Source organism: Mustela erminea, chromosome 5, assembly GCF_009829155.1.
Source record: "Mustela erminea isolate mMusErm1 chromosome 5, mMusErm1.Pri, whole genome shotgun sequence".
Classification (NCBI taxonomy): domain Eukaryota; kingdom Metazoa; phylum Chordata; class Mammalia; order Carnivora; family Mustelidae; genus Mustela; species Mustela erminea.
Genome location: NC_045618.1, coordinates 3,212,679 through 3,238,392, shown reverse-complemented (window position 1 = coordinate 3,238,392; position 25,714 = coordinate 3,212,679). Strand labels below are relative to the sequence as shown.

The 25,714-nt window shown below is 48.6% G+C and overlaps 1 protein-coding gene across 3 annotated transcripts in view; it reads left to right on the top strand.

Annotated features, from left to right (window-relative positions):
* The window catches only part of ADAMTSL3 (ADAMTS like 3), a 336,446-nt gene that overhangs the window by 22,465 nt on the left and 288,267 nt on the right, over positions 1-25,714 (top strand). For all 3 annotated transcript variants that reach the window (XM_032341952.1, XM_032341950.1, XM_032341951.1), the window contains exon 3: positions 24,340-24,459. In XM_032341952.1, coding sequence (XP_032197843.1) covers positions 24,340-24,459 — 120 coding nt within the window. The remainder of the gene's footprint in view (positions 1-24,339; positions 24,460-25,714) is intronic.

Here is a 25,714-nt window from a genome sequence, read left to right as displayed (position 1 = left end):
GCCCCGAAACTGTTGTTTTATCAAATCATCTTTCCTACCTTTTTTTTTTCCCCTCAAAGTGCACATTTACTTTAGTTTCTTTAAATGTTCAAGGCAAGTGCTATCTAAAATTGTTTTGTAAGGGCACCTGGGTGGCTCAGTGGGTTAAAGCCTCTATCTTAGGCTCAGGTCATGATCCCAGAGTCCTGGAATCAAGCCCCGCATGGTGGGGGTGTCTCTGCTCAGCAGGGAGCCTGCTTCCCCAGACCACCCCCCCCACCGCCTCTCTGCCTACTTGTCCTCTCTCTCTCTGTGTGTCAAATAAATAAATAAAATCTTAAAAAAGGGGCACTTGGGTGGCTCAATGGGTTAACATTGTTTCCTAGAATAAAACTTTTTTCTGAAAATTTATCTCTTACATGTTATATTATTTCGTTTCATGCTGTAGATGTTTGTAGTTTCCAAGTTGGTTTAATTCTGTTCACTGATCCTCAAATAAACATTTGCAATGATCCTATCACCATATGCATTATTCCCCAAAACCGGTGAGGCACATTTTTCTTGGTATCAGTCAGGATCAGTGAGATCGCGCTGCAGTAACATCTAAAATAATTGCAGCAGCACAATACACGGAAGACTTTCTCCTCGCACATTGCATATCAGTTGCATTTCTTCTCAGTTCCATTGCCATCTGAAACACTGCTGGTTGACATTGCAGAGGAAAATAGAAAATGTGACAAGTCGGGAACTGATTTTAAAGCTTCTGAATAGAAGTGACCCATATCCCTCACATTCTGTTAGCCAAAGTCAGTCACACGGCCACACCTAATGTCAAAGGGATGGGGGTGTGTACCATGGACCCAAGAGGGAAACTGGAAATACTTAGTCAACAGCACTAATGGCTATCATAATTCCCCCATTGTTTGCTTGTGTGCCCTAGAAATCCATCTCGAAGATTGTTAGGAATGGATCTAGGAAGATTTAAGCAAGTACCTGCCTGCCAGACCATATCAGTAGTTACAGTTGACATCTGATTGGCTGGTACTTGTGTCTTACTAGTTTATTTATTTATTTTTTAAAGATTTTATTTATTTCACAGACAGAGATCACAAGTAGGCAGAGAGGCAGGCAGAGAGAGGAGGAAGCAGACTCCCCGCTGAGTAGGGAACCCGACGTCGGGCTCAATCCCAGGACCCTGAGATCATGACCTGAGCCAAAGGCAGAGGCTTTACCCCACTGAGCCACCCAGGCGCCCCTGTTCAATCCTTTAAATATCATTCTTGATCATATAGGTTTTTTCTGTATTGCAGCTTTATTCATCCAGAACCATGAAGGTCTGATTGTGGGAGCTGGGATCATGGCCCTATCTACAGACTCATTTGGATGTGGTCCCTTGCTTTCCCTGCTCCTGCTGACTTTGATCCATGGTTAGAGAGTTCATGTTGTTCCTGCCTCCCCTGTGCTTTGTCATGGTTTCCAGCTGGGAAGCCCCCTCATCTAGAAGCTATTCTAGAATTTTGCTAACTTAGTCCCGTAATGTTCCTATGCACTGCTCTCCTAAGAATGGACATTTGTAAATCTGCCCTCGTGACTTTTTCTTTATGTGGTCCTGCCTATACTTGATAAAACAAAATCCTTGACTTTTATCATCTGACTGGCATCATGTCAAGACTGTTCTCCAGAACTGTTGGTATTCACATGGTCTGTTGTTCTTTGGTCATTTGGGACAGTCTCTGGGTGGGGGAACTCGGTCACTTCCACTACCTAAATGCTGACATTTTGACCCTGTGGCTCTTGGGATGGGCTCAGCATTGTCACAGGCTTCTCTGCATTCTCTGTGGTGTCATATGCGGTGGGCCAGTTGTGTCTAAAGACTTGGGTAGGATGAACGGGACACCAAAGACCATGGAGCCCCAAACCAACCCACTCCTCTAGTCCACTTACTGTCTTGCTCTAGACATCTTCTGGCATCAGTGCTGGTGGCCAGTGGCTGGGTCACTGTACCTGCCACTGCCTTAGGCATATCTTCCTTTCCTTCTCTTCTGTGCTTCCTCTCTGTTTGCTCTTCTCTTCAACAATTTTACCCTTCTTCTCCAAAACATGTTAGGTCTGCCAGCAGAGCCTGCTAGTGCATACCACCCTCACTGTTGGCCCTAAGTACGGAATAAATTGCTGACTGTACATTGGAAGAAGGAAGCATTTGGTGTGTAGTTGGAGAACATTAGTGTGAAAGAGTAGAGAGATTCTGTATTTGTTTATTGTACAAGGAAGCATGATAGTGCTGCCATATAAATAATGCTAATTGGGCTGTCTCTTGGCTTGGCCTGAATCATGCTGTTTTCCTGAAATTTTCCATCAGAAAGCAGATGTCATCAAATGACTTTCCTACAACCACTTGTTTTCTTAGAAGTGAGCTATGTTTATTTCTTCCGTTACAAAAATGTGTTGTTTATAACTTGTAAAGAAATGTGAATGTATCCTGATTTGCTTCCCACCCACTTTTCTCACTGGTCATTACGCAGCCTGTTGTCAGGTGGACCAGATGGCCTGCATGGTGTGGCGGTTGAGAAAGGCATCCCAGGCAGGTCTTGAGAGCTTGCCTCGTTTATCAGAGGTTTGAGAGTACGAGGAAATTCCCTTGGAAATATTTGGACTCAGGCCACATATTCAGTCTTAGGCATTGGCTCAATAAAACTGGTCCATCCCTTTGAGCCAAGATGAAATCAGTGGGAAGAATGAAAGTAAGTAGATACTTGCTCAGACCTTCTATTTGTGGTCGTTGAGATAGGCATCTCTGAGTTCTCGCTCTGTCTTTGTACATGGCTCACCGTTTCCTCCGAACAGTGGGCTGATTGTGTATCCATGCCCTAGTCAAGCTGAACGATGGCTCATGCTTTCCTCTGCTGCTTCTTGCCCGCTCAGTTCTTTCTCCACTTGCCCCCCCCGTTCTTAACTCAAGATGCGAGGCGTTTGCCGAGTCTTCCCCAACCCTCTCACTGCCGTAAATCTCTCCCTTGTTGTGTCCCACCTTGTAACAAGGTGTTTCTACTCATGTCTTTTCTCCCCTATTGGACTTCACTTTTGACTTCTCTCCAGCGTTCCCTGGGGTCTGTGTCTGCTTTCCCTTTGGGCCCGCAGTCCAGCGCAGCTCCCTGGGTACTGCGGGGGCTCATCTGAACACATACTCTCTGCTTGGGAAGACGCTCGTATTGAGCTGGGGAGACAAGTAGATACTGTGAGAAGTAGAGAATGGGTCCTGTTGAAGCCTTCTGGTCCCATCCAGCCACCCCCAGTCCATCCAGCACCGCGCTCTGCTTTTCCTGGGCCCTCACTGAGTTCGGTAGAGTTTCCCTTTATCTGCCAGTCGGGGGCCTTTTCCACGTGCACCCTTGAGCCTCTCCTGTGGGGCGGCCTTGGCCCTGAGACATCCGGAAGACCTGGCTTAGCCTTTGACAGCCCGAGACCTTCTATTCTACCTCTTTGGTTTGTGTTTTCTCATTCTGCTGCTTGAAAAGACATGGAAGGTTTCTCTCTCATGTAATAGTACTTTGTGTCCCTGGCTGCACACTTCGCAATGATATTCCAACCTTAGGGCTTGCTGGTAGAGTCGAAGTTCAAAGCAAAGATGGCCTGTTTAGGACTTATCAAGAGCAGCACCAGTTTATTGCTTGAGAATCCTGGCTTATTTCCCATAACTGTTCTGTTCTTTTTGACATTTATGTTTAGTCTGCCCAAATCTTTTTATTGTGTAATAATTAAGAATTAGAAAGGATTAAGTGATAACATAGGGCACACTCATGTACTACCTTCTAGCTTCTAGGAAATAAAACATTGTCAATACAAAGACCTAGGCACATTTCTCTCTTTCTCTCCCTGTTGTCCCTTTAGGTAAAGACTCTTTTAAATTTTGAGTTTATAGTTCCCTTCCTTGTCTTTATAGATTCCTACGTATTCTTAAAGTATACAGTGTTGTTTTGTACTTTTAAAACTTAATATAAATGGAATTATACACAGAGGGGTGCCTGGGTGGCTCAGTCAGTTAAGTGTCTGCCTTCAGCTCAGGTCATGATCTTGGGGTCCTGGGATCGAGTCCCGCATCGGGCTCCTTGCTCAGTGGGGAGCCTGCTACTAACCTCTCCCTCTGCCTCTCCCCTGTTCATGCCCTCTCTCTCTCTCAAATAAATAAATAAAATCTTAAAAAAAAAGGAATCCTACAGAGTTTTCTGCAGCTTGTTTTTCTTGCCCAACATCCTGTCAATGAGAATCATCAGTGTTTACTGGAGCTTCCATTCATTCATGTCTGTTGCTCTGTGGTATTCCGCTGTATGGAGACGTTAAACGCTATGTATTCATTCTCCTGTCCTAGTTAAATGTCTTAGGACATTTAATTAAGGTTGTTTCCAATTTTATTTTTATGAATAATTCCATCCATCTTTTTTTTGGAGATTAATTTCTCTCAGGTCTAGGAGTGGAAATTCTGGGTGAAATGATACACCTGTCTTCATCCTTACCAGCTACCATAAAGTTATTGTCCAAAGTCCTGGTACCTGTTTCTAGTCCAACCCCAAAGCCAGGAATACTCACAGCACATTATCTCCAACACTGGATGTTGTCAGGCTTTTTCATTTTTGTCAGTTTCTTGATTGTAAAATGGTACATTTTTGATGTTATAATTTGTATTTTCTTGATGACTAGCAAAATACTCCCTTTTTCATATGTACTTCATATATTCGGTTTTCACCTGAGAATTGCCTATGCATACTTTTTACTCGGAAGTTTTTCTGAGTATTCTTGGTCTAGCTTATTTGTAGCCATTATCTGTGTATTCCAGACATTAATCCTTTGTCACTTACCATCTCTTCTCAGCCAGTGGCCTACATTTTTACCTTCTATGGTGAACAAAAGTGTTTATTTGAGCTTTAATGTAGAGTCTCTGGAGCAAATACGTTCCTGGAGAGTAAGGACTTGGACCTCTTTCATTCAGCGATGTACCCCAAGTACCTAGAGCGGTATTTGGTGTTCAACAACTACTAATTGAATAAATGAATGGGTAGATGTTTATTCCTCTTATCATTTACAATTTGCCTTTTTCTGAGCCTTTTTAGAGAAGTCCCTTCTTACCTCGATGCCACACAGATATCCTTGTATGTCTTCCTCTCAGTGTTTAGCCTCATTCTTTTTTTATGCCCAAAGAAAAATGATTTTCTGTGCTGTATGGCTCTGTGAAGAGGAAATGAATGAGTTTTCCAACAGGCTGCGCTCCTCCCTAACCGATGTCACACAACTCTCTTTTCTTTGAGAACCTCAGCGTTTTCCCCGTATTTGGAACATGGGGATGACCTGAACTCGCCTGGCAGGGTGGAGGTGAGATTAGCACAAACAGACTCTGCCGAGCCCCTGGTCCATGCCCGGGGCCGAGGAGGCACCTGGCCACGAGGTCGCTCCTTCCTCCTCCCGTATCTTCCCGAGGGAAGGCGCAGTGGGAGCAGGGCCCCCGGAATCGGAGACTCTCTTTCCCGGCCACCTCCCCGTGGACGTGTCGAAACCCCACATGGGCTCTTTCCAGCCTCTCTCTGGCAGCTGGCTCCTCTCCCTCCTCCTTCCTTCTGGTCTGGCCTCCTCTCCACCGCCTGGGTTTCTGCCCGAAGCCAAGTAGCAGACGCCTCTCTTTTACAACCTGTCACAGACCCCCGAGTCGAGCCCGGCGGCCCTCCGAGCCGCTCCACCATTTTCCCGTCTAAAAACGTAAAGACGCTTTCCAGCAGGTTTTAAGCAACGGTACGTAAGGCCCGGTTTCCTCCCAGGAAGGTTTGTGATGTGTTCACGCGTCAGTACGAGTACACACAACCAACAACATCGTGCGGCTCTTTACCATGGCCTCCGGCTTCTGACTGTGGGGCACAGGCCGAGCCGGAGAAACGCCTGGAATCCTGCTGTTTGAGTGGGGCTGACGTGCGGCTGCTGGCATCCAGAGACACGGAAGATGTTCGTGAGGTTTTATGGCTTCTTTTTTTAAAAAAAGCTTTTATTTTTTATTTATTTGATAGAAGAGATCACAAGTAGGCAGAGAGGCAGGCAGAGAGAGAGAGAGGAGGAAGCAGGCTCCCCGCTGAGCAGAGAGCTTGATGTGGGGCTCAATCCCAGGACCCTGAGATCATGACCTGAGCCGAAGGCAGAGGCTCAACCCACTGAGCCACCCAGGCGCCCCACACGGTTTATGGCTTCTTGTTCAAGAATCACGTTGAATCTGGCTGTTCGGCTCCACTGCAGTGTTGGAAGGTGGGCTCTCTGAGGCATGTTCTTGCAATTAAACTGGTGCACACTGGTTGACGATTGATGGCCGTTCTCACCAGAGCCAACAGCTGGGTGGCGGGTGGACACTCCTTGGGTGTGGAGTCTGCAGTGCTGTGGGGTCTGGATTATTCCTTTCTGAAGCCCCTTTAGGTGTCATGTGCTTTGTCTTGAAGCCAGCTCTGCATCTCGGCGAGTAGAGAGGCTGGGGACGCCCGCCTGTCCTAGACCAGGGCTCTTCCTTCTCAGCACTTGCAGGGGAGTAAGAGCCACCCCAGGGTCCTGTATGTGTTGTTCAAAAGCAATGCGATGCAAGCCGCAGATGTCTCCGTATGGTTCCCAGGAGCCGGGTTAAAAGAAGGGAAAAGGAACAAGATCGGTTTTAGCGATGTATTTCATTTTACCCCAAATACCAAATATGGTGATGTCAGCATGCACTCAGTGTAACAAATTCTCAGTGAGATGCTTCACCGCGCCTTTGGGCACACTTTGAAGTCAGGTGTTAATTTCCACCTGCAACCCGTCCCAGCTCAGAACACAGGGGTCCCCCTCCCTCGCAGCTTCCTGTCCCACAGCCCCGGTTACCTGGGATCACCGGCAGCCCTGAAGCAGGTGATCCTCCTTCTGACACTTTCTCAGAAGGTCACGAGCCACCTGGTGCTACGTCACGCCGGCATCATCCAGCTCATGTCATCTCCTGGCGCAGGTGTGGTGTCACCTCCTGTCCTCCTGGGAAGACGAAGGGGCAGCAGAAGGGTTAGAACGGAGTGGTGTGATGCTGTGAGACACAGAGCGACCACATTCACGTAACCTTTCCTACCGTGTATTGTTACAGTTGCTCTTCTGTTCCTGGTTCTTGCTGTTCATCTCTTACTGTGCCTGATTTATACATTAAACTCCATCATAGGTAGGTACGGGTAGGGGAAAACATAGGCTGTCCAGGGTTTGGTACGATCTGTGGTGTCAGACATGCCCTGGGGGGACGGCCGTGGTCATGTTTGGAACACCTGCTTGCTGCATTGCCCAGTGGCTACTGGACTGGACACAGGACTTCTCGGGAAGAGGTGGGGGCCAGAATGTCTTGTGTTTCATCTTTCCTGCATCACGCGGCCCACCACTAGCTAATTTCCCGTGTTCTCTTCACCTTGCAAGGAGAGAACCAGAGTGCAGCTGGAACTTTCCGTAGTCTGGAGCAGGTGAAAGCTCTATCCCCTTCCTTCCCTCCTCCATAAGCTACTTAGGACTTAAGCGAGCCCAGGGAGGTTCGTGTTTGCATGCAAGTAACTTGGAGCGATGCTTCCACATTCCTCAGTAGTGGTTCTCAGATTGGGAGGTCCAGCAGGCATATAATTCCCATATTTTAAAATTAGCAAAATTGATCTGAAATGCTCTGGTGATACTTTCTCGAGAATATAAATTCCTTGAAGGCAGACTGGGGTCCGTGTCTTTCACCACTGTCATCGGACCTCTCACGTGGTCCGGCATAGAGCTGCTGCTCAAAAAGCACTGAAGGAAGGTGCCCCACGGGTGTGCTGAGGTGCTTCATGTCCCCAGCTGGTACTGTACTTTTATCCAGTTCAGAGTTTTTGTTTAAAGATTTTATTAATTTTATTTGAGAGAGAGAGAGAGAGAGAGAGAGAGCACGAGCCGGGGGTGGGGGGCAGCATGTGGAGGGAGAGAGAGTAGCAGGCTCCCCGCTGAGCTCAACATGGGACTCGATCCCAGGACCCTGAAGTACCCCAGGACCGGAGCTGAAGGCAGACGCTTGACCGACGGAGCCCCCCCAGGCGCCCCCGCCCAGTTCAGCTTTTAAACATGGGTTTGTTCTGACATTATATTTGGGAGACAGCAATTTTTTTGTGCAGATTTTTAAAGGGAAGATTGCAGTGGTTCTCTATCTGAATTTAAACATCTGAAAGTCTAGTTTGCTACAGTGTGTTTTAAACATGACCCTTGCTGGCTCCGGGTAGTATTTTAAAGAGACTTTGCCAATCAGATAAGTGTTTGAGATCTTTTTTTTTTTTAATTGGTGGTGATATCCATAAGTTTAATGGTTGTGTTCGTGTCTTCATTTATGGGTTTCCTATTCATGTCTTTCCCTGATTTTTTGTTAATTTGTTCCTCATCCTTGATGGCTGCGTAGTATTCCAGTGCGTGTGTGTGTGTGTGTGTGTGTGTGTGTGTGTTTATGCCATATCTTCTTTATCCATTCATCTGTTGATGGACATCTAGGTTCTTTCCATAGTTTGGCTAGTGTGGACATTGCTGTCATAAACATTTGGGTGCACGTGCCCCTTCGGATCACTACATTTGTATATTTAGGGTAAATACCCAGTAGTGCGATTGCTGGGTCATAGGGCAGTTCTATTTTCAACTTTTTGAGGAACCTCCCTACTGTTTTTCAGAGTGGCTGCACCAGCTTGCATTCCCACCAACAGTGGAGGAGGGTTCCCCTTTCTCCGCATCCTCGCCAGCATCTGTCATTTCCTGACTTGTTAATTTTAACCATCCTGACTGGTGTGAGGTGGGATCTCTTTGTGGTTTTGATTTGTATTTCCCTGATGCCGAGTGATGTGGAGCACTTTTTCATGTGTCTGTTGGCCATCTGGATGTCTTCTTTGCAGAAATGTCTGTTCATGTCTTCTGCCCATTTCTTGACTGGATTATTTGTTCTTAGGGTGTTGGGTTTGAGAAGTTCCCAAAGGGCTGTCTTAAGGTGAAAAGAAATGGGACTTATTTTCATTTTCATTTTCATTCAGTAGATGAACTGAAAGCAATGCAGTGAGGTGAAGGGTGGTGGAACCCAGTGGAGAACCACAAAGTGGCAGTCTCCAGGGAAACGCTGAGAGGCGTGGAGAGCAGCCTGAGGGGACCTAGCGTTCCAACAGCAGAGGGGATGGAGGGAGAGGAACGGATGGGGAGGAGGCCACAGTGCAGCAGCTCTGACAACTGAATGTCCTTGAACGAGAACAAGGCTGAGCCTGAAAGGGTTGTAGTCAGGACCAGTGGAAAAGGACATGAGCGGAGACGCACCCATATGGGGGTACAGTGTTTGACTTCTAAGAGTGAAGATGAGAAGCTTTCTGAGTTGCCACATTCTGTTCTTTAAAATGTCTGGTTTCAGCAAAAATGTGAAACACACCAATGGGAGAGTGTACTCCCCCGCCCCCCACAGAAAGAAAGCAGTCAGTAGAAATGGTTTTTTTAGGAAGACACATTCGTAGATGTTTACTTACATCAGCTAGCCTAGGTGTGTTCACAAGTTCTGGATGAAAGAAAAAGTAACTTACACTGGGAAGACAGTTGGGTGGGTAGCAGACTTTTTTCTCCTGATTCTTGATTCTATAAGATAGAATCTTATAGATAAATCTGCTTTACATGCATGATTCTTGATTCTATAAGATAGCAGAAATATATATTATATATGATATACATATTTTTTAGCCTTTATATATTTTTTTCACATGGAATTGATTTCACATGGAATTGATTGAGGAGGGATCTGAACTTGTCCTTTTTCTTCCCAATTTACCTATCGTTCTGAAGAATTTCTTGAATGAGCCACCACTTCCCCATTGATAAGAGGATATGTTTATTTAGTGCGAAATATAAACACGCGTGTACTACAGGTCTAACTTAAAACTTATTTTATTGTCTCTAAATAAGAAATATATGTAATATATATAAAGGAAATTGATATAATATGTTTTTTCCCAATTTCACTGAGTTGTAATTGACATATTACTGTATAGGTTTAAGGCACACGGCATCATGGTTTGACTTACGTGTGTTGTGGAATGATTTCCACCCTAAGCTGATAACATGATTTTTTAAAAAGATCTATTTATTTGTTTGAGAGAAGCGGGGAGTAGAGTTGGGGGGGGGGAAGAAGCAGAGGGAGAGGGAGACACTGAAGCTGACTCCCTGCTGAGTTGGAGTGTGACACGATCTCGATCTCAAGACCCCGAGATCATGACCTGAACCCAAATCCAGGGTCAGCCGTTTAACTGACTGAGCCACTCAGGCGCTCTGAGAAAAACCATAACATGATTTTTAATGGAGGGTGGTCCTGTGCTTGTGTGCAGTACCCGACCCGCACAACTGTACAGGTGATGATCCAGGAACAATGATGTGATAGACACCTGAGTACTCAGCGTGGAGCTCATGAAATGCCACATTGTCAGTAGCCCTGAACCTCCTGGTGTGTCCCTTTCTTGTCACATCCTCCCATCTGCTAACCACAAGAAAAGGTGTGCTTTGTGTCTAACTGCCTTTGCCTCTTGAGTCTGTATCTCCCAATCATACATTATGTGGCATCAGCCCTTTCTGAATTGTATACAAATGAAATCATACCCTGTTCTGCTCCATGCCGACCAGAATTTTGCTTGGAAATTTCATCTGGGTCGATGTGCGAAGCTGAGATCATTCTCTTTTCCTGTTCTGTTGGGTTCCAGGGCACAAATTTGCCACGACTGATTGATCTGCCCTTCCGTGGATGGTTTCTTTGTACACAGTGTTTGATTTACTTTACTTATATTTTATTTCGGGACTTTGCATTCATTTTAAGAGTGAGGTTGAGATGTAATTTCCTTGTTGCATTGTTCTTGCTTGGTTTTGTTATCAAGGTGATAATATCATGAAATGAATTATTGAGGGGTTCTCTTTTTCTGTTCCTTAAATATATATTTTTTTAAGATTGGAATTACTTACACTTCAAATATTTTGTAGAGCTCACCTCTAAAACCTTCTGGATGTATTGTTTCCTCTATGGGAAGAATGTTATATAGGGATTCTATTTCTTTAGTGGTTAAAGGACCATTGAGATTTTCCTTTTTTTTTTTTAGAGTCCATTTTCATCATTTAGACTTTTTTCTAAAACATTTTCGTGTATCCATAATCTTTGAAACACACTGGCATGATTGTTCTCTTGAGTTCTGAGATACGTTGTCTTGTTAGGGCTCATTCCCCGCTCTGTCCTCACTGCCACCTTTGGTTCTTTGCTGGGTACTACAGGAGCCTACTGTAGGTCTCCTGGCCTTGTGTCTCACCCCTTCCTATCCGGTCTGCATAGTCATAGTCTCACATGTCTGCTTAATCCCTCTGGTGCTTCCCAAGGATAAGAACGGACTTCTGGATCTGCACCACCAGACCCCCTTCCCCAGCCCAAGCCTGCCTCTCCAGCTTCCCCTGGCTTCTCTCTCCTTCTGTGTTACAGCCACAAAGGGCTACTCGCCACGCGTCCAACCTGCCCTGCTCTCTCCAGTCTTCTGGTTTGTCCACACTGTTTATCATGCCTGTGTTATTCTAGAAGGCTCCGCTCCCCCATTCTTTTCCCCATTGTCCTAATTCCTCTTTGTTCTTTACATCTCAGCGTGGTGACTCTTGTGTTCATGATGCATTCAGCGACCTCCTCCTCCCCCCCCCGCCTCGTCCCTCTCATATGCTCCCAGTGTTCTGAGTACCCAGCCCGAGACGGCGGGCTCCCGAGGGCGCGGACTGTGCCTTGCTGGGTTTCTGCTGCCTAGCCCAGCGGGTGCACAGAGGTGGGACTCGGGACATGCTTATGTTATTACTTCTATTAAAAACGTGTCTTGGGGGGCGCCTGGGTGGCTCAGTGGGTTAAGCCTCTGCCTTCGGCTCAGGTCATGATCTCAGGGTCCTGGGATCAAGCCCCACATCGGGCTCTCTGCTTGGCGGAGAGCCTGCTTCCCTCTCTCTCTCTCTCTGCCTGCCTCTCTGCCTACATGATAAAGAAATAAAAAAAAATCTTTAAAACAAAACAAAACAAAAAACAAAAAACGTGTCTTGGGGGCACCTGGGTGGCTCAGTGGGTTAAAGCCTCTGCCTTCAGCTCAGGTCATGATCTCTGGGTCCTGGGATGGAGCCCCGCATCAGGCTCTCTGCTCAGCAGGGAACCTGCCTCCTCCTCACTCTCTGCCTGCCTCTCTGCCTGCTTGTGATCTCTGTCTGTCAAATAAATAAATAAAATCTTTAAAAAAACCAAAACGTATCTTGGGGACTTTGTGATAACAGTCATGGTTATCATGTGCAGCTTCCTAACAACTGTAAGAGCACTGCCATTTGCATTATTTTATTAAGTAGTTGGGGGACGTATATGGTTTTCACCTCCATTTTACAGGTGAGGAAACTGAGTCTCAGTTTCTCACCTGCTCCTTCCAGAGCTCCCCCTCGGTAGTGGCAGGGGTGGGAGATGGGCGTGGAGAAAAAGGTTAAGGTCTTTTATCTCGAAATTATTCTGTGTTTTCCTTTTACCATGGGGCTTCACGAGGCTCTATCTGAGGGGCCTTTGAGTCACTAAGGGGGTCACTCTGCTCTTCGGTTGCTTTCGGTTAAGAAAATGCAATGACTCTCCTTAGGAAGGATGCTGGAGTTTTGCTTTGACTGCTGGGTATTTTTTGTTTTTACTGCTGGGTATTTTTTGGGTTTTTTTGTTTTGTTTTGTTTTGTTTTGTTTTTTTGGTATTTTTGTGTGTGCAGGAGGATTTCTAAATTCTTACCAACAATATTCCTTTGATAATACAAAAATACAGTAAGCAAACAAAATTACTACACATTCATCTTCTTGCCTGGTTTCCCTCCAGTTGTGGGGAACCTCGGAGCTCACTGAAGACCGCCTTCCTGTTTAACGATGTGGTGAGCAGGACCTGGAGACCGGAAGCAGGTTCCAGAAACTGCATGGTCTCCTGGGAAGGTGGGCTGGAGCCTGGACTCCCAACTTCAGATCCGGCCCCCTTTCTAAGATTGTCTATCCCCAGTTGTAACAGGTGTCCAGCGTCACCAAGTGTGGCTGGTGTGTGACTGTGATTCTCCACATGTCTGGCACCATTAGTAAATGAATCCTGTGTTTACGCAGGACTGAAAACGATGTGACATTTTCATGTCAAACAAATGTGGAATGATATGGGGCTGTGTTAATCACTCAAAAGAAATGACTTCTCATTCCATTATCATTAAGAAATTAAAATCGGACCTTAAAATATTTCAGCTTAAATCCATAAATCTGTACCTCGACCAACACCCCATTTGGGTCAAAGATTATAGTTTGTCTCTCTCTCTCTCTTTTCCTTTTCTAACAAAAGGTAATGCATCTGTAATAATTTCTCCCGCTGATTTATGGTTCCAGTATAGCTCTGTTACTGCTGGGGTTGATGTTAGCCTCTTAATTTAAAAAAAAAAATAAAGATTTATTTATTTGTTTGAGAGAGAACAGAGCACATGTGAGCAGGGGGAGAGGCAGAGGGGCAGAGGGAAAGAGTTTTGGGCAGACTCCCCACTGAGTGTGGAGCCCAACGGGGGCTCCATCTCACAACCCGGTGATCACGACCTGCGCCAAAACCAAGAGTCGGATGCTTAACCAGCTGAGCCACCCAGTCACCTTTTTAGCTGCTTAATTTTATAAAAGCATCGCTTTTTGTTTTCAAGGCATCCTTAGCATTTTATGTGAAAAACCTCTACTTTTTGGGTAGTTTGTGGAAATAAGCGTCCTGCCACTTTATCCACATGGACCAAAGACACCCTGTGTCTACATCACCGTCTTCCTCGCGTCTTGCTGGTTGAAGAATCCCGAAAGGCAGGAGCACCCCCTCTGCACATTTGGCAGCTCTGCTGACGTGTTAGCCCTGGAGACTTCCTGCCCTGCTAAGCCTAGAAAAACAAACCAGCTGATGATGCATATAAATGTTTTTCAGAGTATGTGCAAACAGCACATTTCTGTCTTTCTCTTCTCTTGGAAGGCCGCATTTTGAAAGCCTGCATGATTTCAGCCACACCGACGAGCTGTTTCCTGAAAGAAATAAAGCTGTGGGGGTGAGAAAAAAATCTTGAATAAACATGAATATGTTCCTGACGTGTTTCTGGACTGTGTCAGGTTGGGTGGTGTCTCACGGCCAAATCAGGAAGAACTGGGAATGCTTTTTTTTTTTCCCCCTCTTTCCTTTTTTCCTTTTTCTTTCTCTATTTCCTTCTCTCTCTTTTCTTCTTGCTTCCTTGCTACTGAGTTAATGCAGATTCATGCATGAGGTACGCCCGCAGACTTGCCCGATACCCAGGAATGGACTCCGAGGTTGACGGCAGAGATAGCATGCCTGCAGAAGTGATCGGTTGTCAGCGAGTAGTGTTTCCTGCACGCTTACACCATGCTCATGTTATTGGGGCCCGGCAGGTTGGGCTCTGGCTCCCCGGAAGCTGGAGATGTCGGAACTCCCAGGGAGTAGCACTGGGGCCTGGCCGGGCCAGAGCTGGGAGGCTGTGCAGGCGGAGAGCCACTGGGGCCAAGGAGCAAGGGGTCCCACTGCGGCTGTAGGTAGGAGCCGACGGGTCCAGAGCTCTGCGATCCCAGCCGGAGTCTTGGAGAACACAGATATTTCGAAACCTCCCAGGAAAACGGCAGGCTCCAATTTGTCATTTTTGAAAATCAGAAAAAGAAAAAAAAAGTGATGCCACAGGGCACCCTGACCTACCTGCGCCTCCCCTAACCCCTCTGTTTATTTGTGTATTTTTATTTTTTAATTTGGTTTTGGCTGGAACGGTCAGCGATTCATCCATTGTGTGTGACCCGGTGCTCGTCCGGTCACCTGCTGACCGCTCTGCTTAAAACCGCAATTTGTGCCTTTCCCCACCGAGTCCTCTCCCACGTGGGGTGCCGCGCCCTTGACTTCTCTCTTCCGTTCATTTCCTGCTTCACCTCGTTAAGACTGTAAGCTCCTCGGGAAAAGCGATTCTCGTCTGTTCCGTCGACGGCTGAATTCTCTGCGTCGGAAACAGCCTTGGAGCGTAGTAGGTGCTTCATAAACACGCAGGGGCCGGGTCACCAACGCTGCGAAACCCAGGTTTGCTGGGAGATGCACCGGGCTCTGGGGATCTCCCCTCGCCACCCCTCCGGTAAAATAAGAGACTTGTTTGTACTCGATTTAAAAAAGCAAAGATGCCTTTTCTCTGCCAGAGAGAGTCATGAGTGTTAGCGGTGAGGAGGCTGTGGGAAAAATACAGCCTTCACTTTCGGATCAAAGTGCAGATTCCTGTGCCCACGCAGGGCCTGGGAGTGTCCTGGGAGCACTGAGGCCCCTCAGGGAAGGGGGCCGTGGGAGGGCCGGAGAGGTGGCCCAGAACGGTTCCCACACGTGGCATCCTCGCCGGCAGCTCAAGGTCCTCAGAAACCGGGGGGTCCCCTCCTCTGCTGACTCCTGGGGCCCCCGTAGGAACGGGCCAGGAAGAGGAGGGGCGGGGGGAGAGGAAGGCCTGGGTTCGCGAGTTTGCAGTCCAGTCAGGTTGGAGGTGGCGTCCGTCTAGTTTCTCTCTTTACCCGAGGAGCCCTGTCCAGGGGACACGATACTCAGTGGTTTTCCCCCGAGGTATTCTAAGGTAGACTTATTTCCACGTGACATTTGGCAAACGGAGGCTCATTCCAGGGGGTCAGCTTACTTCAAGGTCTTGAAAAATGAAGTCTTAAAATCTGGGGGTGGGGTGGGGGGGTGGGTCCAGCCAGCGAGGATCCGTGTTGTGTACATTGGCAGGGGCAGGCTTCGTGCCTCTCCCCATCAGGGTAGCGGTGGAGTTTCTAAATCCCCCACCGCGTGAGATGCTGGTGTTACCCAGCCGCAGCGCTCTGGTCTCTCCGCGGCGGGGACCACATTCAGGCATTGGTCAGGGGGGTTCCTGGGGCTGGTGGGGGCGGCCTGGGCGGCTTTCCGTCTGCAAAAGGAAGCGAATTGGTGAATGTGTTCCACGCACAAAGCCCAAGGCCGAGTGCCGAGGAAGGTTCAGAGACGTAGGGGGGTGTCATGGCTCCACTCTAGGCTTTTCTCCTGTCGGGAAACTGAATGATGAAATCTGTTCCAGCAGGATCTTCTCACCCGTGAGTCTCGGTTCTGCTTGCCAGTGTGTGTGTGTGTGTGTGTGTGTGTGTGTGTGTGTGAAGGAGAGGAAGAGAGAAGATGAAATAGTGCATGTGTAGTGGCACAGGCTAGTGCTGTGACTGATGTCTCTTAGCTCCCCATTCCCATTTGCCAAAGAGAGTCTTACTGGGACACATTCAGGGAATGACCTTCTGCGGGGAGCAGCAGGTTCTGAATATGCCGGCTTGCAGGGCACACCCCGCCCAGCAGCTCTAGGAGGGATCCAGAAAGATCTGTTGCTCGGACTTCTTTTGCAAACGTGACTCAGAGTTGAAGGTGAAGCTGGAAGCTACGTGGCCAAGGTGGACCCAGACACTGATCCAAATACTCAGTCTTTCAACCCAACGGTATCAACTCATCAATCTAACAATATTAATTAGTTGATGGTAAATAGGGAAGACAGATCTGAAATCCCTAGCAGAACTGTTTAAAAATAACAAAAAAAAAAAATCTGAAAACGAATTTTCTTTCAGCCCACTTTTCCAGTCTTGCCGAGGTACCTGGGTTTCATATTTTCATATGTACACGTGGGCGTGTGTTTTACATATGCGTGTGTTTCACATATATAAATTGCGTCCTGTGTGGAAGTGTTAGGACACCTAGGACTTTGAAAAGTCTTGGAATGATGACATCCTACTTGACAAAACAAAATGGAAGGTTTTTCTCTTTCCCTTTTTTTTCTTTTTTAATTTTTAAACAGCCATTGCAGGTTCAAGAGACAAAAAGCACATCAGCCTTTTTGGAGCAAGAATGTGGTTGGTATGCTGAGTTTAAATAATATTGGTTAAGTTGATTTTCCCCCTTGGGCTCTGGCAGGTGCACCCTGTAAGGTTCCAGGTGCCATCCAGGCCAGGACGAGCAACCCTCAGGACCCCCCCAGAGAATGTGGTCCTTGCAGACCATCTGCAGGACTGGGGCGTTCTGCCTGCTCCGCCTGGGGGCTCACTTCCAGACTCATCCAGTATGATCACTGGGAGGAGCAGTCCCATACTCCCATCCAGATGGTGAACTCGCCCCTCCAGATCTTGGTTGCTGTGAATCGAGACTGGGTTCCTGGGCATTCATGTCCCGGATGGGAACCTTGACAGTCTCCCCTTAAGCGCTGGTGTTGGGAAGAGGAGTCCTGCATTATGGATCAGGAACTTGCCTTCCTGCGCTTAGCTTCTGTCCCAACCTACCTGTTGGGATCTCAGGTCTTCTGTCCCCAGACTTTGAGCATCGTCCGTGTCACTGCAGACGTGAAGCATCTGGCAAGGTGTTTCTCGAATCCCCAAAGGGCCAACAGGTGGACATCTGAGAGGCAGGGACTGTGGTTGGGTGAAGTCACCACCGGCCCGGAGATGGGCTCTTCTTGACTTGGTGAAGGCTGGGGTCTCAGCCCGGCTCCTGGGTGTTGTTCGCGGCCATGACAAGGGTATAGACAGAGGCGTGATGCACAAATGTGGGCTGATGCACAGCGACAGGACAGTGATGTGTATACTGGGGACCGTGCAGTCTGGCTGTCAGAGTGCAAAGACGTGGCTTCATGGTGGCACGTGGGAAAAAGATTGGGTGGCCTTCCCTGACTGCAAGCAAGGTTAGTGGTGTGGGGCAGGTGGGGGAGGGGGGCTCTTTAGCTGCGTTCACACTGGGGAGGGGGTGTGCACTCCCCACACTGGTGGGGAGAGAGAAGTGTGTAGACTGGCCTCTTGAATTTCCATGAAAATCACATTGTATTTTTTCTTAACTGTGACTGCCTGACCTTCGAGGCATAAGCGACCCCACTGTCTACTAGAGGATACCCTCTTCCTCTTCCTCTTCTCTCTCCTTCATTGTCTCAGCCACGCCTTTTGCTCTGTCCTGATAGGCATTCTCCATCCTTATGGGGTACAGATCAAGGCCTGGGACCCTGAAATCTTGTCTTCAAATTGACATTGTACGGTTATTTCCTCCTGCCAAAGTCCAAGTCTTCAGCTAGAACGGGAGCTGGAGACGCAGCTGCGTCCCCAGGTCTCAGAGTCATAGTCCCTGGAGGGGCCGTTTGGATTCCTCCTGACCCCATCCCTGGTGACTCGGCAGCTGCGGAAAGTGGCGGGGGGCGGGAGGTGAGGCATTCTGGCAGGCTCTCTCTGGGCCCTGGATCTGGGCCCTGGGAAGATTGCACGCTCCCTGGCCTGGCTTCCTCCCCGCGCCTTCCCTTCCACTCCTGCTCCTCCAGGGCCTGACCTCTTGGGTCACCGCACCCTGCCAGGAGCCGTGCACGCCACCTCCCTGACCCGTCAGAAGTCCGCTCCCATCTGGGTGAGGATGTCCGCACGTGTTCTCGGAGGCCTGTTACCGGCACCACACTTGCTTTCGGAAGCCACCGCTGAACTCAGCCAGTTGACCGCTGAACTCAGCCAGTTGACTCCCGGTTCTTCTCAAGACTGTTTCCCACTGTTGGAGGAAGGGAAACGGAACACAGGTGACCTTGCACTTGGCTGTTGGGAGCTCGTGCGCCCCCAGTCAGATCACCTGGCCTCCTGTGTCTTAGTTTCTTCACATGTGAAGAGAGACAAACAGCACTCACCTCAGAATGAGATGTGTGCTTGATTTTAGTCTTCCCCGGCTCTCTCTCCAGAGGGCTTCCTATGACTCCAACGTGGGGCGGTCAGAGATGCTGCAGGAGAAATGCCTGCTCCAGGAGAGGGGCTGGGATACGAGTGTCTCTGAAGTTCCTTGTGTTCTGTAATTCTGGGACTCTGATGCTTACTGGGCTCAGGCTCGGGAATTCAGTTCTGAATGTGTGTGTTTGTGGGGAGGTGTCGGGGGATGTTGTGGGCGAGGAGGCCGGGAGAGCGGTGCTGGTGGCAGGGGCACCTCAGACCTCAGCTGGGGAGACGTGGGTCACTTCTGACCAAGTCAGTGTCGGCGAACCTCCTAGATTCTGACAGATCCCTGTTGCCTTGGGAAGGAGTTAGCTCCCCGTCACTAAAGGTATTCAGGTAGAGGCTGCAGGTCATCTAGCAGGATTTCTGAGGTGGACAGGCTGGATTAGGAGACTGAGAGGGGCTTTTCAAGTGCAGGGCTTTCATAATCATGGGACATCTCCGCACACCTTTTCAGGGGGGTGCCCTGTGACCTTGGTGCGCCCTTGGAGGGAGAGGACTGGAATTGGAGTGGAGTTTTAGAATCAACTCTTGAATGATGAGAAATTTACTCAGGAGTAAGGATTTTGATAAAAAAAGACAAGTATAAAGTCTTCCTTGTTTTCTTGGTAACAAAAATGGGATGGGGGGTGTGGAGGGAATCTGATGTGGGATGGGGGGTGTGGAGGGAATCTGTTGTGGCCCAGGGACCAGTGACCTTGAACCCTGCAGGTGGAATTGCTGAAGAAGGATCCTGTCCTGCGTAGCTCAGGTGGTGGAACCCACCAGTCTTCCCTCCTTACTGCCCACACACCTGCAGTCGGGGATGGGCTGACTCGAGAGAGATGTTGTTCTCAGCCCTAGGGAACTTCCTCCAAATGCGACACCTCAGTGGGCCTGCGGGGAGAGGCAGAAGCCCGGGATAGGAATAAAACGTGGGGCAAACAGACCTCATTTTTTTTTTTTAATTGTTATTGGATGACTTTAATGAAATGGCATTTTCTTATTTAAAGATGGTAGTTTTTTGCATCGAAAATAACAAATACAATAAAGCATTAAATAAACAATCATGATACTTTGAGACAAACCATAAGTGACTCTTAATCTCACAAAACAGACCTCATTTTACCCAATCCGAATTTAAGCAGAGAAAAGAAAGCTCAGTGGAGCTAATTAAGTGTCTGTAGCTGTTTTAAATCATGGGGAAACCGAGCTGTGAGTCCTCTGATCTCAGAGAAGCGTGGTGTGACCAAAGGAGTCTTCAGAAGATGTCACGCACAGCGGGCTTAGGACGGTCCCACCTCGCCGCAGAAGGCAGCTGTTTGGGAGACAATGGAGGTGGCCCACTCTTTGAGCTGGAGAGCAATTGCAGGGGGCCCCGGTGAGAGAGCCGGCTGGGAGGTAAGAAAGTGGGGAGAGAGACACAGGTGGATGACCTTGGGACCCAGTAGAAGGGTGTCGGAGGAGGAGGCACAGTGAAGATGGAGGGTCAAAGTCAGGGGTCTGCCGGCGGGTGTGGTATGGTGTAGACTCACATGGACCAGGGACCCTTCTCTTTAGGAAAGCCAGGCTCTCCACGCACAGGAGGGACCCCACTCCTCTGTCTTTTCAAGGGTTGGCCTACTGCAGTGATCTCTCGTCTCTTCCATTGTCTCTCTTACCCCCGATGACTCCCATAACCAAGCACTCACGCTCCCGCTTCTCCAGTCTTTAAAAATCCTGCCCATACTTCCACATTCCCTTTCACCATTGCCTTGTTCTCAGTGTCCTTTCCTGGTCTCGTCTTCTTCTTCTATCCAGTCCCCAAACCCATGACCATGGTCCCCGCCGCTCCACTCTACCTACTTTTGTCAAGGTTGACAAAGATCTCCTTGTTGCTACGCCCAGCGGGCCCTTCTCTGGCCTCATCTTAGTCAGTCTCTCGGAGGCATTCAAGGTAGTTGGCCACTCTCTTTGATGCCGAATCCTTCCATGACCCATGATTTCTCTTCTTTTCTTGAGTCTTCTCTGAAGGATTCCTCATTTTAACTTCTTCTGCTTGCTCCTTCTCTACTCCCCTTCAGACATGGGAATTATTAGGGGCCCCAGACAGAAGCCCTCGTCTGCCAAACTCTCTAGGGAGGGTCCTTTCAGGTAGGATGGCTGTGAAGGTGTGAGTGTATGTATAAATGTATGAAAATGTCAACAATGACTTCCAAATCTCTGTCTTTGGCCTTAGACTGTCCTTCTGAGCTCCAGACGTCCGTATTAAATGGCCAACTCAAGCTCTCTGCATGGATGTCTCCTAGCATCTCAAACTGCACGTGACTCAAACAGAATTATCGCCTCTCTGCCCTCTCTTCCTGCCAGGGCTGCCTTCCATGGCATTCCTTTACAGCCTAAACCCCAGAAATTGCTCAAGCCTAAACCCCAGAAATTGTCCTTGATTCCTCCCTTCTTCTCACCCATCGGCAAGTCTTGGAGGTTCTACCTCTCGTCCATCAGCTCTCCCATTCTTCACTGCCAACATCCTCATCCAAGGAATCACCCCTTCTTGCCTGGATTAGTGCAACAGCCTTCCATCCTTGGAATGGTTCTCTTCTTGCCCCCTTCTAACCCATCCTCCATGACCTCCAGTCAAGGCTTGAGATACACCTGGTGGTTCTGTAACCCCTTGCCTGGGCCCACAGTGCTCCACGTGTCCTGCCTCTTCCATTCTTCCATCTCTCCCTCTCTCTCTACTCTCTTCCTTGTCCACCTGGATCAGCCTCACTGACCCCCTTTCTTTCTGCAGACTCAACTTACCCCATATCACCCTATTTATTTTCTTCATAGCACTGAGAACTTTAATTCTCTTACTTATGATTTTGTTTGCTTATTATGCATCTTCCCATTAGAATGAAACCTCCCTAAAAAGACCTTATCTTTCTTGTTCCTCATGGTACCCATAGCTTTTAGAATGGCTCCGGGTACATAGTAGGTGCTCAGTAAATACGTGTGGAACATGTGATCAACTACACATAAAGCACTGTATTCAGGGAGCCGTCTTCAGGTGATGACCCTATGTGGCTTCCCGCCCCCACTCTCTGGTAACTGGATTTCTGTGTCTTCATACATAGCCGCTTGTGGACTCCAGGCCTGGCTTCTTCTCTGTGGTGGGTGGCAAGCCTCCTTACGTATTTAAAATTATGTGTCTCTGAATTCTAAAAACAATAGAGGCAAATCACAATGACAGCAACTAAACGTTACAGACTATTTGCTAGGTGTGTTGGTAATCAGTTTATAGGGAACTGTCTTGAGATGAAACCCATCATTGTTCTGCGGTCATGTAGGATTTCCCTGAGGATTCCCTAGATGTGTTTGTCTTTGGTAAGAATAACTAGACTTTGACACATCCTCAAACCGCCTAGGAAACATACACAGAAGCAAGAAATCTTGTTGTTAAGTTTACCTTCTTTTTTCACATGGACATTTTCATTCCTGTCTCTCTCTCTCTCTCTTTTTAAGCCTGACAAAATTTAACCATTGGAAACAGCAGGTCAGAAAGCAGAAGGTGATTAGCTATAGCTATAGTCAAGCCAGAGAGTCTACGATATTTTTTTTTTCCTACATGAAAAATGACCGAGGTGTGAAAACATGAGTACTGGAGAGGTTTTTTGCTTTTTCTGGGGTTTCAGGTTGAGATCCATAAAACAGCACTACAATGTCTGAGAGTCGGTTGTCTCTGTGGGGTCTGTGGTATTAGCTCCTCTTGCCTTTCCTTCCCAGGCTACTTGGAGCAACAGTCTCCAGCAGCCATCAGCGCCGGCTGGCCAGGTGTCATAGATGAGTTCTGCACCTTTGTTGGAGCCTGGACAGACTTCCCTGCCAGACTCCTACCCCACTGGCACTGTGGCAGGCTGCAGGGACTCCACTAATTTCTGAAGCAAAGCTGCCGCCACAGACGACAGCATTCTGCTAGAAAAAACTTACCCAGAAAACCTGTGTCAAGGCTTCTGGGTGACTGTCCTGTTTTCCTCACTTCAGATCAGAGCAGTCCAGACTGAAGCTAGCTGTTCTGAAGCAAGGCAAGGGAGATGGGGTGCGGGGGTGGCGCATGGCTCTGGGAAGATTCCTGCTGCTCCCTGGGACAAATGTGTGAATGAAATGTCATAGGAAACTTCTGAAGTTTTTGGAACAGTCTAGTGCCAACCAAAACCTAGAGTTGTCTGTTTTCTGTGCCTTCCCAAGACAGTCACCTACTGATTGCCCTTGTTATAGTGTGACATTCACATGGATGTTTTGCACCCCCTTTCTTTTTTAAGATTTTATTTATTTATTTGACAGGGAGAGATCACAAGTAGGCAGAGAGGCAGGCCGGGGGGGGTGGGGGGGATGCAGGCTCCCTGCTGAGCAGAGAGCCTGACGTGGGGCTCTATCACAGGACCCTGAGATCATGACCTGAGCTGAAGGCAGAGGCTTAACCCACTGAGCTACCCAGGCACCCCGGATGTTTTGCTTTAACTGTAGTTCCTGCTGCAGTTTGAGAATGTGACCACTGGGGGAGCAGAGGCAGTTGAGGGGGACTTTTACTCCTCATGCTTCCTGTTTGCAGAGAGTGTTTTTCTCAGAGTAGCACCCGTGGCCTCTTTCTTGGATTCTTACTCATTCCTTCCCAAGCAGGGGAGTGAGGTGCCGTGTTGGAGGCAGAGTCGCTGATCTGCGTTCCCAGACCAGGTGGGGCTGCACACGGTGTCACGGGGCGCCATCTCCTTTATCTCTTTCCTCCTTGTCAACCAGTCAAGGCAGGAATCCTGGCTGAAGGTATTGGCAACTGATGGCAGGAGGTCCACTGGGCCATTGGAACCCCCTGTAGTCTCCAAGGGATGATGTCCTTCTTCCTGAATCCCCTCAGCCCTGATGACGGGGGCTTCTGTCTAGTGATCCAGATGCCCGAGTCTGGGCATTTCTTGAACCAAACGAGTCTCCCTGTCAAAGCCATGTTTATTTCATCTTGGATTTTTCTATAAACATCCAAAGCATTATGAGAAAAAAAAAAGTCTCAAAGGAAATACACCCAAACAATTAAAAGTGGTGATTATAGGTTGGAGAGATTACCGGGTGACTTATATATTTTCTTTCGTGTTTATTGGTTATCTTCAAAGGTTTCTGTGGTGAACATGCGTTTCTTTCATAGTGCTGAAGAAAGTTTGTTTCTCACTCCTTCACCAAACAAAAACAGGAAGGAAGGAAGGAAATGAAAGTCCTAGGCACAGTGGATTGGCATCCACAGTGCTGAAGTTAACTGTGCTGTAGCTGAAACTCTGCAAGGTTGTGGGCAGTGGGGAGAGGGCGGGTGTCAGGGAGTCGGTACCGTGTGTGCGAGTTTGAGGTGGACCAGTGGAGTGTCCTGGCCTCACAGTGCCTCACTCAGACCCCTGGTGTGTCTCACCTTGGCCTTTATTAAGCAAGGTCACGTCCCTTCCTGGGACAGCTGTTAGCAGGTGGGTGCTCTGGGAATCACCCAGTTCGGGGACTGTCAGGGGGTCCTCACAGGGCCTTACTTGTAACCAGGTGACCTTGCCTTTCAGACCACAGCAGAGAAGTCCCCTGGAGCCTACTTCCTTCCCGAGTTTGCACTCTCGCCTCAGGGAAGTTTTCTCGAAGACACCACGGGGGAGCAGTTCCTGACGTACCGCTACGACGACCAGGTGAGAACCTCCTCCAAGAGGCTCCCTTTGGCTTTGCCATTTGCCAGTGGGCAGGAAATGGTTTCTCAAAGATAACTTGAAAATTGTCGTGTTTTTTTCCCCTTGGCACAACGAGTTCTTGACTCTCTGGAGGGATCCCATGACCTCGGGGCTGCCCGCGTTTGCACGTACAGTTTCCCACACGGGGCGCGGTTCTTGCTCTGGTTGGGACGTTGGCTTGAGTCACTTTTTCTTATTTTTATTGGAAATCTGTGACAGAGTCATTCATTTTAGTGATCACTAAATTTATTTATTTATTATCTGAAATGATCCAAGAGTATTGTTTTCTGATTTAAGCCTCCCTCTCTTTTGCTCTCCTGGCTTTTATTTCTTTTCTTTTACCAGCGCCAACATTGATCTTTTTGCCCATCTTGCGGAAAGGAACAGGGTAGGTGTGCGTGCATGTGTGCGTGCGTGTGTGCGTGCGTGCGTGTGTGTGCGTGTGTGTGTGTGTGTGTGTGTGTGCTTCTGTCCCTTCACGGAGGCTCGTGGAGAATAAGGCTGTGCTTGGCATAAGAGGTGGGCACTGAGGACTGATTCCCCTCTGCTTCGCTGAAGGGACCTCACTCTGATGCCTTAACAGCATCAAGGATCGTGCGTGTCCCCGAAATCACTCCCCACTCGTTGGAAGCAGAGCGCGTCCAGTCTGCCAGATGCAGAGGTTTCTTGCTGGTGGGGCCCGAGTTCATGGGGCAGTCCAGTGGGAGCGAAGGTGATGGAGAGCTTGGGCAGACCTGGCAGAACCTGGCACCTGCAGGTTCCATCACCCACGATGGAGCGAAGCAGAATGGGCCGGTGACTGAGGTGTCCTCTTCTGTGTGGTCAAGGCCACACGGCAAGTTCGGGCCCGATTGCCGCATGCTAGTTACGGGGTGGATGGTGCTTCTCGGGAGCTGCAGCTCTGGGGCGGTCGCTGTGGCCACGTGGGCAGATGTGGGGTGTGATGAAGGGGAGCAGGCCTGGCAGGCAGAGCCCTGAGGTGAGGTGGGAGATCTCCTGGCCTGGTGAGGGAGGGTGAGTCAGCAGCCGAGGGCGGCAGGAATGGTGGTCTGTCCCCGGCACCTGCATCCCAGCCGCGTTTCCGTCCTCCAGGATACTGCTGGGCTGCCTGCCCTTAGGACATGTTGCCCTGCCCCTGGGGTTGGGCTGGGGGCAGGCTGTGAACACAGGGCCCCAGCCGTGGGCAGGGAGCCAGCCTGGTGCTCAGGGGCAGTGG